Source organism: Sarcophilus harrisii, chromosome 6, assembly GCF_902635505.1.
Source record: "Sarcophilus harrisii chromosome 6, mSarHar1.11, whole genome shotgun sequence".
Classification (NCBI taxonomy): Eukaryota; Metazoa; Chordata; class Mammalia; order Dasyuromorphia; family Dasyuridae; genus Sarcophilus; species Sarcophilus harrisii.
Window position 1 is genome coordinate 174,493,033 of NC_045431.1, and position 13,814 is coordinate 174,506,846.

Consider the following 13,814-nt stretch of genomic DNA (forward strand, 5'->3'; position numbering starts at 1 on the left):
AAGGGGCACAAGAAGAGCATGTTACCAGGTATACTCTGCATTCTTAAAAAGCAAACAGACTAAACATTTGGCATGCTATCTGGTACCATCTCTACTCACAAGAAAAGAACAGGGGGGCAAAACAAAACAAAGCATGGCAACCAGTCACAGAGAATAACTTCAGAATATTGGTGCCATTCAAAACCAAAATATCCAATAACAGAATTCCATCTAGAGCAAGCTACAAATATACTTAGGGATTATATTAAACAAGCCAAATATAGACATTTTAAATATGACATATCATAAATGTTAGATTTAGAAAAATACATAATTATAGATTTTTTGTTTTGTTTGTTATTCTTGCAAAGACAGCTGGAATAAGCTATATGACAATGAATAACCAGGAACTACCTGGATCCCTCTTGCTGTTTCTTTATTCCCAAAGACATTCTTAAATTCCAGCGGGCTTTACAAAAAGCATTTTAATCAATGAAAAGGTGAAAAGAAAACAAAGAACAAACTCAAAAACTTTTGCAAACATAAGCTTGGCTTGTAGTTACCAAAGGCAAAGAGGCAAGACTCTGTGTCAAGATCAATGTGTGGAAAACTCAAAAAGCCTCACTTTGAGCCCTGAGGCATTGTATCAGAGAAAATACAGTGGATGGGGTAGATTTACAACCCCAAAAGGGAGATTGGGCCAAAATGTCAGTTCGTTTTTAAGGAACTAGTCTTGAGTCCCTCATCCCTGCCATGGAGATAATTAATCATTAGGGGAAAAATATCATTAAAATGTGTCACGTTTGGCTTAGAGTTGACCACACATGCCACTGTTGGTCACACTTGACAAAAGAACTCTTGAAAGTTGAAATATCAAAATGCGACTCTCACAGCTCAGATGTGGAGACCTTCCAGGGCTTTAAGGAAACCTGATCTCCAATTCAGGAATGAAGTCCAATAGAAATGAAATGAGAGTACAAACTATACGTGGGTTGTATCCTATTCCTTGGAGGGAATGAGCATTAGGTCAGACTCAAATCCAACACCTCACAAGATGGAATTTATTTAACAGTGGCCTAGATCTCAAAGAAATTGAGTATCCAACTGGATTAATTACAGTGATTAGGATATATTCACAAGAACATTCAAAAATAGAACTCCACTGGTGTATGTAATTACTGAGTCAAAGCTGGAGAATCGTCTCCCTAATTAAGTTGGTGAACAACAAACCAGGGCATGTTGTAAAAACAAAATTTTCCAGGCAGCCCTTGACAAAATCCTCTTTATCACTCCCTTCCATTTTTTTCTCTCAGTTGGAAGAGATATTTGCACAACACTTTTCTGAGAACAAGTATATTTTAATTTCTCTGATAAAATGCACTCTATCATTATTTAGGGCATCTTTCACAAGCAGAGCTCATGGTCATTAAATTCCAGTTAACAGGCTAAGAACATTGTCAAACCCAATTAATATTAAGTCTGATTATCAATAAGGAAAGAAGAAAAGTCCATAGGTAAAAAATATGAGAGGATGGCATGGATTAAACAACTGACAAAACAAATGAAAAACAGTTGGAGTTGGAAGGTGAAAGGAAAATCAAACACAGGCAGATGGACAAAAAGATAAAGATAAAGGAGAGTAACAGTGAGGGCAGGAGAAGGTTAAAGAGTAATGTTAATAAGTCAACTGTAGGCTCTTGCATAGCATGCTTCATACTGGGAAAACAATGTGAAGAGATGTAAAAAAAAGGTGGAAGTAAAGTTGGTAGGGATTTTCCATACAGCATAACTCCTTAACTAGCCTAATGGAACCTGTGAATAGCAATGAAAAAACCAAGTAACCAGGGGGCCAGGAGACATAGTTTGCCATTAGTTCTTTACTAAAGTAGCAAGAGTCATGTCAGTAGGGAATAGTCATGGCTTTTCCTCCTCTGAACCCTGCTTTTCCTATTGCCAGGCCTACTGGGCTTTAGGCCCGATTGGAGCACTTTGTTGCATATTTTAGCCCAGCTGTGATTGCTTTTGTTCATGATGTCTGAATCAACACATCAAAAGGCATAGATGACAGGCAATCCGCTTCAACCCTTCTTTGTCCTTGATACAAAGCAAATCTTTTTGCCTATCACTTTTCTCTTTTTCTTTCCAACTCTTTTAATTTAATTTAATTTCAGATTGCTTCATTTGCTGGGATTTTTTTTTTTTTTGATGTTTCTAAAAGCAAGGAGGGCTTCTATGTGAATTTCTTCACAAATTATCTATCAGAAATGATGAAAAAGCAAATAACCATTTGGGCAATGAATTGTGCTCTTTGCACTAGTTTTCTTCCTAAAAACATTTCTTTGAATTGGGTAGGTGGATCTCTCTCTCCAAGAACATACCTTATTTCCATTCTGTTCGTTATACAAGAGGTCAAATGGAAACTGATGTGGCTGAGGTGAATGTATGTTAAGTGATAATCCAGGAATAAGGGAAGTGATAGTGCCATTGTATTCTACCCTCATACCTCATAAAACTACATCTTTACCTTTAGGAGTGGAAACCAAAGCTTAAACAAGACACTGAAAAATCAGTGCTTATTAACCTTCCCACAAAGAATGGTTTGTATATTTTGAAATACATTATTTTTGTATTTAAAGATGCAAAACAACATTCTTAGTTCTGATTACATAAAACAGGTACTGGAGCAGGATTTGTCTATGGGCTGTAGTTTGCTGAACCTCATTCTAGAGGAGGCAAAACTAAGATGATTTAGTACCTGGAGTTCATTCCATGTATGGATTGGTTGAAGGAAGTGGACATGATTAACTTGGAGAAGAGAAGCCTCAATGGGAACAAAGAAAGATTTTTAAAGGCAGCTATGTTGATGATGCAGGAATTAGATTTGTTCTGTTACTTCCCTTCTCACTGTGATTGGAAGTTACAGAGAAGCAAATTTAGGTTTGGAATATAAGTGTATGTGTGGGTAGAGGAGGGGGACAATAAAATCAATTAATAAACCTCAACTTCCATGGGCTGCCTGAGGAGGTGGTAGCTCTCTTTTTTTGAGGGTCTGTAGGCAGAAGCTGCATGGGCATTTATCAGGCATATGGTATGGTAAATTATTTTTATTTATGAGTTGGACTAGTTTGTTGCTTCTACCATCTCTCAAATCCCATGATTCCATGTGGTAAAGGCCATCCAGACACACTTAAATTAGCCAATGGAAGGGAGACAGCTATTAGAGAATGGAGGTGTGAGCTTTCTGCAGTCTATCAACTTCAACGGACACACAACGTATCTTTCAATTTATATGACCGGCTGAATCACACAACATTAATTGTGTTTTCCATGATAGATTTGGCAGGAATTCAAAAAACACTAAGGAAAGGATCTTTGGAGAAAGCTACGGCAATATCTTTGAAAAAAGATATAGTTCCTCCCTACAAATGCTGTTACATGGTCAGCAGAGAAAGAGCAAATCAGATGCCAAATTGAAAGGGGAAAAAAAACCTACTAGTCTGATAGGCCAGGAGCTAATAGGGACATCCGAGCATCCCTGCAGCATTGGTTCACTGAGCTTTGAATCTGGTTGGCTCCGGTCTGGCCTGAACTGGCCATCCTTCCATAGAGATGATATCACTCTTTTCTACTTTTAGATTCTATGTCTTTAAGGTTCTGGAGTTAATAGGAGCCACAGCCCTTGAGAAGGTGGAGCCCTGGATAGGATGAAAACATTTTTCCCCTGAACATAGGAAGAGTTCCCCTGTGGTCTTTTGCTATAAATGCTTGTTGAGTTGGCTTGAATTCAATTGCACTGGACGTCATTGGATGGTCTTTCTGCAGTCACTGATATTTTCCTAGCAAGAGGGCCCTCACCATTCTGGGGCATTAGTCCTCAGTGGATGGGAAACCTTACAAAAGGCAAATTGTCCTTTAGACAGGATGCTAGACATTTGTAACTAAGCCAGGGTGAGAAAAATTTCATTTGCAGAAATAAAATGGTGACAGATTTTCTTTGGTGTAGTTTATTATATTTATAATGAAGACTCTCTATATGCTTACTTGTGAGAAACTGTTTAGTCAAGCCTATGATAACATAGTTGGGAAAACAGGTATGTGAATGAGGCCACTCAAATGTCATCATCTCCATATAGTGCTGAAGTGGCTGGAAGAAAAGAAAGTAAATGTATTCTCCATCCAAGTCAATTGTCACACCAGCCTGCAACCAAACCAATCACACATTCTTCATAAGCTGATATTGTCTGGATCTCTGTTCTTCCTCTTTTATGGATCATGGACTTGGCATGGGAAAGTCGGGGTCTTGCCTATCATCAGACAGGTAGCATTGGGCAAAACCAGAATTTGAACCAAGGGTCTCTGAATTGATTTGATCTCCTCTGTCACCCATTTCCCTGAAGTTCTGGGAACTCTGCCTTGGTCATCAAGTTGCTCCACCATATCAGCACCCAGACTGGCATAAGAATAACTCAGAATTCTTTCTTCAAGGCTAGTGGTGGGAGAATCCTGTAGGATTTGTTGTCTGGGAAATCTTTGTGGATTGGCTTCTGTTCCCTCAGCACAGATATTCTCAATGAAAACCTCAATCAACTCTAGAGAGAGCCACAGAGCCTATTTTCTTTATATATTTTCTTTGTCTTTGCTCAGAAGATAAGGAAGGTAAACACAACTAAGCCTGAGGCATTATCTAATCCAAGCACATACTATTGTATTTCCCCACCAGAGTCTGTATTTCCTGCCCCAAGAATAGATGATTTTTTCCTTTGGCTCCCAACCTGAACTGGGCATAAGAGGAGGCTTCTGGAATGATTATACTGGTAAAAGACCCTTGAGGGTGCTGGAGCCCAGGAGGTTTGATTACCCTGAAGGTCTTATCAGCCTTTTCATAACAAATGGAATCTGCAGGCCAAACACTGTAGTAGAGAAGGGAATTGGCTATGGGTTATGGGGATAGGAAACCTGAAGTGGGGCCTGGGAAATGAGAGTGAGTTGCCCTCACTAACACTCTAGTGTTATGTCTAATCTTAGCTAAAAGCCCAGAGAGACCACTGTTATGACTGTATGATCCCTTCCAAAGCAAAAAGACATTGGTTAGGAATCCAGAGGAAGGGGGGAAAGAAAGGGTAAGAGACAGTCAAGTTCACAGGTGCTAAAATGTGCTCGAAGGCACTAAAAAAGGAATGATTGGTCCATACCCATAAATTCAATCCCAAGATGCTCTGCCAATGCAGAAAGTTGACAAAAAAAAGAAAGAAAAGGGACACAGTTTCAGAAAAGAGCAATACATGGTAGTCCAAAACAACGTTACACAGTCTGTTTGTTTGCACATAAAAACAGGACCAGTGGGGAAGGGTTCTTGGAGCAGTGTTCATGCAGGTGTCATCAAGGTTGAGTCTATGAAAAGCACTTCATTTCCTGGAAAAGATTGGCACCCACTTACCATAGGGTATATAAGGTGCTCTGCTTAACCCCTCAAAGGCTTCACTGATGGAGAGGCTGGGAGGAAGAACTGCCTTTCAGGAGTTTGATTTATATATCTGAGCTGCTATGGCCCTTAGAAAGTCACTATCTTCACCTTATACAGAGAGAAACTGAGGACCCGAGAGGTCCTCAGCCAAATTCCCTGTCAAACGTTTCCTCCTGTACCATATGAAGATATATGTTTGGCCAGGTTGCAAACAGTCTTGAGAACATGAACTTCTTTTGGGGGGAGTGGGGGGACATTATTGGCTTACATTAATCCATTTTGCAATGTCTCCCTACTCTATCTCTTTGTCATCAGATTTTGTTGCCTAAGGTTCTAGAATGGAATGAAACCGCCTGGGGGCTCTTTCCAATCTTCCAATAGTGTTTCTAGATGGCATTGTCCAAATATCAATGCCTTCAGTTGCTTCCTCTCTAAAATGGGCATGGTCCTCTCCATCTGAGAGGTATGATGAGATCATCTGGGTCAGCTTCCTTTCTTTTAGAAGAGGAAACAGACCTAGATGGGTGGCTAGGCTTTCCTAGGGTCACTTAGGTAGTATAAGGCATATAGCTGAGATTTAGATTCAAGCCCTCTGCTGCCAATCAGAACTGTCACCATTAATCTGTGCTTCCTTTTGACCTATTCTTTTTTCCAAACATTTTATCTCATTAGATTGTAATCCCCTTGAAGGTTGGTACCATTATTGTTTATTTTATTTTAAAATCAACAATATGTTGTCTAATTCTATATCCTTGATATAGTGTTTGAAGATTTAGCTAATTGTATGATAATCTTTGGAAACTCCCAGATTCAGGGCCACCATTCCCACTTTCATTCAAAATGTTGCCAGGACAAGTATCATTTGCACAGTGTTAAACATCTTAAAAATTTTCATTTAAAGAATCTTATAGGACATTATTTCAGCAACATTAAGGCCCAAAAGAGACAGCCACAGAGGGAAAGAGCCCTTCTTTGGGAGAGTGGCTATTAGAATGATTTCTTATGGACTTAGGGATGGCCCACGCCTACTTGGTCTCAAAGGACATGACAGCAGGGTCTCCCAAATGGCCATTTTTCTCTTTGGCCGCCAGAAAACCTACCCTCTCAATGAGAAATCTTAGAACTTTGGGAAGAGTGGGTGAGAGGCACTGGAAAGGAAAGGACATCAAAATGTGCTTCTCTTTTGTCCCTGATCATCTATTCTAGGTCTCATTTTGTTGGATGATCTTGGGGAAGCCTCAGTTTTATCATCTAACATAGAAGAACAATAATCCTTGCTCTTTGTGCACAGAGATGTTTAAGCACTGAGGTCTTATCTGAATGATTTCAGTTGATTTGGTCCTCTACCTGAAATTGCTTTATATTTAGCTTTGTATGCATTTGATTATATTTTGGACATACATGGTCTTTTTTTTCTATTTGTGTGCATGTTATAGACCCTGATTATTGTTGTCTTTGTAATACTCAGAATAGTGTTTGGAATATTATATCTGACAAATCAGTGCTTGATATATGAATAAATTAGTGTATGAATTAGCTATCAAGAAAAGAGCTATTCTCATTAGTAGAATCAGGATGATTCTACTTTCTTGAGGCAGAGTGCCCCATTCTGAGAGTAATCTCTGCAATCAAAAAGGACTCTTTATGTACTAGATGTGACAGTGTTCACTGGGCTCAAAGAAAGTCCAAATAGAAGTCACTTAGACTAGGACATCCTAAATTCCAAATTTCAAGCATTCCTGAGCCTTTATTCAAAGTTCATCTAATGATCTGAATTTCTCCAGAGATTCTAAGGAACCTGCCAAATTTAATGGGGGTGGGGGGAAGAAGAGGGGAAAACAAAAGCAATTATCTCCCAAAGGAGACCCCTTAAAGCCTTAACATTTACCAATTCACAGACTGAAAATCAGAGTGATTTGAACTGAATTTCACTCAGATCTATTCTTCTTCCTCTCTCTCTCTGGACCACATTCCATAATTTATACCCACTTTTCAGCCACTCTTTTTTGTTTGGTGTATATAAATTTGGAAACATGACAATAAACAAAATCCTACAAGGAGACTATAGTGGAGTCTTCCATTCCCATGCTCACCTTCTCCCCAAACAGTCAGGAAGACTTTAAGGGTTAAGACAAGATAAACTATATGATACAAGAACTCAACATTCCTTGGCAGCTGCTGATGATGTTTGCAAAAGAGAGATTCCCAGAAAGCTGTTCCTGTGAGCCTCCATGAACACTGCTAATGGCATATATTAGTAGCATAGAAAGCTTGGTTAAGTCTGCAGTAACATTACTGGCATGCCCATGCATATGTGTAACTGCTTTTACATGATTTAGTCATTGTGCTCATTTCATTTCACAGGGAACTATATTCATATCAGGTAACTTCCATTGCAAAGGAGTCAATGGAAAATTGCTACTTAGTTCTTAAATGGATTCAGGTCCTAGGTTCTAATAGTGAAACATGCATTACCCTCTGGTGTCCTGACCACTCATTCAGTCATGCTTCTATTTCTTTGGTTTTGATTCAAGGAAAATAGCCTATGTGTCCCCAAACTTTTTTCACTTGATATACAGTTTATTAACTTTCTCTTTTTTATTTAATCTAATATCTCCTGCTCATTATTTCAAAGATCCTTTCTCTAGAACTTCTTTTTTACCCAAATTAAGTTCACGATTTAGAAGCATAAGGGTTGTATATTTACAAAATAATTCAGCTTTCTTTTAATAATTAATTCCTTACTGTGCACTCATAAAATGAATTCAAATTGTGAAGACTTTAGTTATTTGTTATGGACAATCATCTCAGAATGTAATTATTTTCTAAAAATCAATTAACTGGTTAATAATTTGAATATGTAGCATTTGATGGAACAGGATTCATTTTCCATTGTTTTTAAATAGGGATTGTTTACTACCAACTACATAAGCAAGATGTGAGTTCCATATTTCAAAACAATAGCCCCAAAAAGGAAGTGATAGGAACAAACTTTACCCTGACTATACATTTCAGAATAATTTGTGCTCTTTTATTCCTTATATCAGCTCACTTGTCCATCTTTGTCTTTTCCTTCAATAAGAATATAAGCTCTAATAGAATAAGACTATAGAAGGACTACTGTTTGAGGCATCCTTTGCAAGTCGGTGTTTAGCATGATACTACAATTTTGTTGTTGTTGAATTGAATGATGTTCTATAGCAACTCATCCTTCACTGAAATGACCCAGCATTTCCCCCGTAGAGACTGCCTTTAAATGCTCAGACCACCTCTGAATGCCCAGATGAGTCATCTCAACATCCTGCCCTAAATGATCAGATTGTATCTCTGTCAATTTTAACTACGGCCAATTCAATTGTTCCTACAGCTTGATCACTTACCTTGTGGATTGGTAGTCACGAGTCTGAATTGCTTTCACATTAAACTAACTACACTGCCACTTCATTTGTAAAGTGTGGAAAGATTTGGTGCCTGTGACTTTTATAAGTAAATGTATCCTTCTTGTTCCCAGACACAAAAAGCATGGATATTTTCCATGCTTTACAGGCCACTCTGCTGGCCTAGAATCCTTCTGACTGAAGTGGAAATACACACTTGGGACTATACATCAAAAATATTGGTAAAGTAAATTAGGATTTTTTAGAATCCTGCTAAAACTTCTTAAGTGTACATATTTTTCAAGGAATTGAAAAACATAGAATTGTGTATAACTCAATAGCAGATATATATGTTCATTAGAAATATCATTGATGAATAGCATCCCGTTATACCCGAGACTGTAATTTAGACTTCATATTTCTTCATGCTGGTTATCCATTTCCTGACTCATACCCTACTAATGTGGACCAACTATTGAAAAATGGGCACTCATCTACTGCCAAGGGCTCTTATAGCTATGAATCCTCCTATGGTAGACAAAGATTCATATGCTGTATGCCTTATATTTTTGAATACTTGATACAATGCTATTTGGAAAGGAAATCCATCAAGGCAAGCCACTTGGTTGAGTAATTAGGGGCAATGCCATGTTCTTAGTAAAAACATGATGTCATCCAGGAGACAGTGAGTGAGAGGTCTGAACTGGCTGCTACTTGATCCTTTCCTCCTGCCATAACCCTTACTTTTTGAGGGCAAATTATTCCTGAAAGAAAGCCATCCAAGAAAGACCTTCTTTCCTAAATGTTTTAACTTGTCAAATAAAGTTCAAGACTTGAATTATGGGGTGCTGTGATCTATGAATGTATAATCCAACACCAGAACATGTCATACTAATGATATAAGAACTCACCCCTCCTTAACAGCTGACAATGAAGTGTGCAAGAGATTCCAAATTGGATCTGTTTTGCAGATTTCACTGATTTCAAGCTTTGGTTATGGTGGTGGTAATATGCTTCATTTCTAACCTGAATATTACTTTATATTACTCTTTCTAGGATAGATGGCCAATTTTTTTAAAAATCACCATATGGGCAAAATTCTTTTTTTTCCCCTACAGCCTCCAGTTCTTCCCAAAACAGAAAACCACTATCAATTTAATTCCCCTTGGGCCTATAGTGTAGTGGCAGTGGGGATAATATGAGATTAGTAATTAAGGCATTACCTCAGAGGAGGATGAGAAAAGATGCAACTTTTAAAGAAGCTTTCTGAATGGGTCCCAAAAATTTAAGTCATAAATGTGCTTCTTGTTGGATTCTCCAAATGAAATTTAAATACAAGATTTTCCAAAGGTTATCACTGGAAACTTAAGAAGAAGGCCTTTAATAAATAGCCCTTGGGACTATAACATCTCAACCAAGTTTTAAAAATGATGGTCCATAAAGAAAAAGAGAAAACTCTTTGCCTCAATTCCACATGAGTACGGGAACCTTTTTTGTACAATCTGGGAAATGCATCCTGTTCTTTCATGGGCAATGCTTGCTGCATGAAACTCAAGAATGGATCTAAGGTCCCAGTTTCCCATGTTCTAGAGGCAAGCATTTTATATTTCAAAGAAAAACCAATTAATATTCAAAATATGGTGGTGATTTTTTTTCTTTTCCTAAGATTTACTTATAAATCAGTTCAAAAACATGTTCCAATTCTCTTGGCCCTAAATGTATGGTTTGCTCAGCACTATTGATGAGTGGGGAAAATCAAGGGCATCTATATTTGAGTTATCCTTGGTTGTTCTTGAAACTTTTATCATTTTTAATATCTCTCCCACCTTTCCCTCATTCTGTAAAGGCAGACTGGGCAATGACGAGAAACATCTGCACTCTGTTTGTCAGATTTATTTAATATAAATAACACATTTTGTACCATATCAAACTTACCATAGTTTCAAATGCATTATGGGTTACAAGTTAGTGAGATCCCTTTCAGACTGGTGACATCTTTATAAAGAAGTTAGACTATTTAGTGGAATGATTTTATTGTATTTTCTCCATAAAAGTGAACTTTAGAGATAATTATTGTGATTCTGTCACTCCTAACTAGCTATCCTTAGTCAATATCTCCTTGAGATCCCTCCTAAGCCTCGCATGCCTATTAGTGTCTCAGTGCCAACATGGCATAAACAGAGCAGTTCATACAATGATTTTGGTTAAAATTCTCATGCGACAGGCAGAGGCCATCCATGTTAGACCTGGTAGAAGAAATCTAGCTCTAGGTGTGATCTGGGGAGGGAGATGCAGCAGCAAGAAAGCAGTGCCCTCTGGGCGTGGCATGCTCCTACTCAGGCAGAGACAGAAAGGGAGTGGACGTACTGTAGAAGCTCGCCATTACGTAGTTTTGGCAACGATCACCAGTAAACTCATTTGGGCACCTGAGAGGAAAAACAAAAACAAAAACAACGGTAGAGAAAACAGAGAAAAGAGAAGAAGTGAACATGTGCTAAGAAAGAAGCTTCATCAGTGTCAACTGCTGGACCTTGGTGAGTTCACCTCCAGGAGCAGTCTCAGCTTTGCCCCAATGTGGCTCGAGGGATGAGGGACACCTCCAAGGAGACCAATTTAGAACAAATTGAATGAACAGGTATGGATGGTGGAGATATGCATACCACATCCTCGGTGTTTGCATCCTCCTAAAGCAGAGGTTATTTAAGAAGTAAATTGAAGAAACCAAGTCATCTTGGTAACTCAAGAAATTCTGATTTATATAGGTGGTCAAAGATGTCAGAAGACAATGGCTGGCTTGCCCACCATGGCTGCTGGTATTTTTGTATATCTTTCCCAATCAAGATATTGTCTCCAGTGACAGGAGGTGATGACAGTGACACATTGTGCCATCGAGCCATGGGTGCAGAGCCCAGGCACCTGGTTGGTCAAACCACCAAGTGGTAGTGATTGTTGCTGTGGATTGGGGAAGAAAGCAAAGTTCAGATTATTTTTAACATACTTTCTGGGGTTTGGACTTTCATGGGCACATTCTCAGTACATCTTGCTCCAGTGAATCCAGGTTGGCACCTAGAGGGCAGAAATGTGATAAACAACAGAGGCTAAAGACACCCAGTGATTAAACTGTCAATGCCCCTCCTATAGATTATGAAGCTGCCCCCAAAGGAAGCGTAGGGGTGAAGGTGGGTAATAAAAAAAAATGAGATGGAGGACATTTAGAAAGCCATGTCCATTGAAGACTACAAAGAGTTTGTTGATTTGTTTTTTAATTGAAAAGCTAATACATTGAAATTTCATTGGAAAAAAGCTATAAAGCTGAGGTGGAGAAAGAGGGAGGGGAGTATGGTCCCGGTTGGTAGCTGGAGTATTTTGTGTATATCAGGCACTTACCATTTAGCTTTGCTTCTGCACAGTGTGTTGTACTGTGTCAGATAAAAAGCCATTGCCTCTTCCTACCCTCCTTCCAAAAAATTCTTCCAATTCACCTTTCACCTCACAGGCCATGCATTTTATAGAAATTGCTACCTTTGTGTGTGGTGGCTAAAGCTGATGGTGAACACGGCAAGAATTCCATATCCTCGTATTCTAGTGTTTTATCGGTTCAACAAATTGCTCTCTCTCTCACGCCAAACCTACTACAGGTTCCTTATCCTCACCTCCCATTTGCCTTCTTGGCTGCAAGGATAGACCTCAGGCTGGGGCACACACAACAGTTGGCACACTGTTCGATGCTTTACAGAGCTAGAATGTTTTTTGGTCCATGCAGCTAGTGACACCCATAGTACCTTTCGACAGAGATGTCAGCCAAACAGCTAAGTATAGCTCAGACAGATGAAAATGTAACTAAATGCTTGTAATTAATATAAGTAAAAAAGTAATTAAGTTGGGAGATATTTAGCAAAATAAAAATATACTATAACACAGATAATGGTAATAAGTGATTTTTAAAAATCAATAGGTAGTCCATAGGGATTCTTACATAATAATCTTTTCTATTTGAATTTAACACCACTGCTTTAGGAGTCTATTTTTGTGAGTTGCTTTGGACCTTCCACTCAGCACTCAGATGACCCAGCCTTCTGGTGATGAACCCCTTCTGAGAATGTGTATTCTTATCATTTAGCCATAAGAGTAAACACCTCACTCCATGCCATGGTTTTCACCTAATATTTATAATTTGCTTGGATCTGGGATTTCATTGCTGTAAGGAAGTACTGGTATGTAATCTCCCTCTACCAATAAAGGGTTAGCAACTCATTTGCAACTGAAAAGATACAGGGAATTGTCTGAGTCATTTGCTCAGTATCACACGCAGAATATGTGTGAAAACCCAGGCCAACATGTCATCCACTATAGTACATGTTTATTGTCCACTCAATATAATAACAACAAATTAAAATGGATTCTATTTCTGAATATGGACCATTCTCTCGATGTTTTTTTTAAAAAAAATATTTTTCCCCCAGATACATGTAAAATTTTTAAGAGACTATTTATGCCATAAATCTTGACTTGGCCATTTCTCATACATATTGAGATCTTGGCATTTCAGGAATTTTGCTTGAATGCCTTATTTAAGTGAAGCCTGAAATCTTATCCATACAAACCTATGAATGGGGACCTATCACCCATAGAATTAGGACCAAGTCACACCAAGTAATATGGGAGCTCAGTGGTACAGTGGATAGGGCTGAACCAGAAGTTAGGAAGATACCTTTTCCTGAATTCAAAGCCAGTCTCAAACACTTATTATCTGTATGACCCTGAGCAAATTGCTAAATCCTGTTTGCCTCAGTTTCCTTATCTGTAAAATGAGCTGGAGAAGGAAATGGCCAACCAATCCAGTATCTTTGCCAAGAAATCCTCACATAAGGTCATGAAGTCAAGCCTGAACAACAACAATATTGAGTAGTATTTGGAGAATGTGTTGATGAGTATGTTTGTGGATGACAAAATGACAATGCAAAATTTGTCCCACTAAATGCAAGAATTGTCTG

General features: G+C 38.5%; 1 protein-coding gene across 9 annotated transcripts in view; it reads right to left on the reverse strand.

Moving 5' to 3' along the window:
* Positions 1–13,814, reverse strand: part of NRG1 (neuregulin 1) — a 212,519-nt gene that overhangs the window by 15,523 nt on the left and 183,182 nt on the right. For 4 of the 9 annotated variants that reach the window (XM_031942688.1, XM_031942693.1, XM_031942695.1 and 1 more), the window contains 2 exons: positions 11,188–11,246; positions 5,172–5,195 (listed from right to left, as the gene is read on the reverse strand). In XM_031942688.1, coding sequence (XP_031798548.1) covers positions 5,172–5,195; positions 11,188–11,246 — 83 coding nt within the window. Of the gene's footprint in view, positions 1–5,171; positions 5,196–11,187; positions 11,247–11,818; positions 11,887–13,814 lie in introns of all 9 variants that reach the window. The other 5 variants (XM_023505640.2, XM_031942696.1, XM_031942692.1 and 2 more) reach the window with 2 other exon arrangements.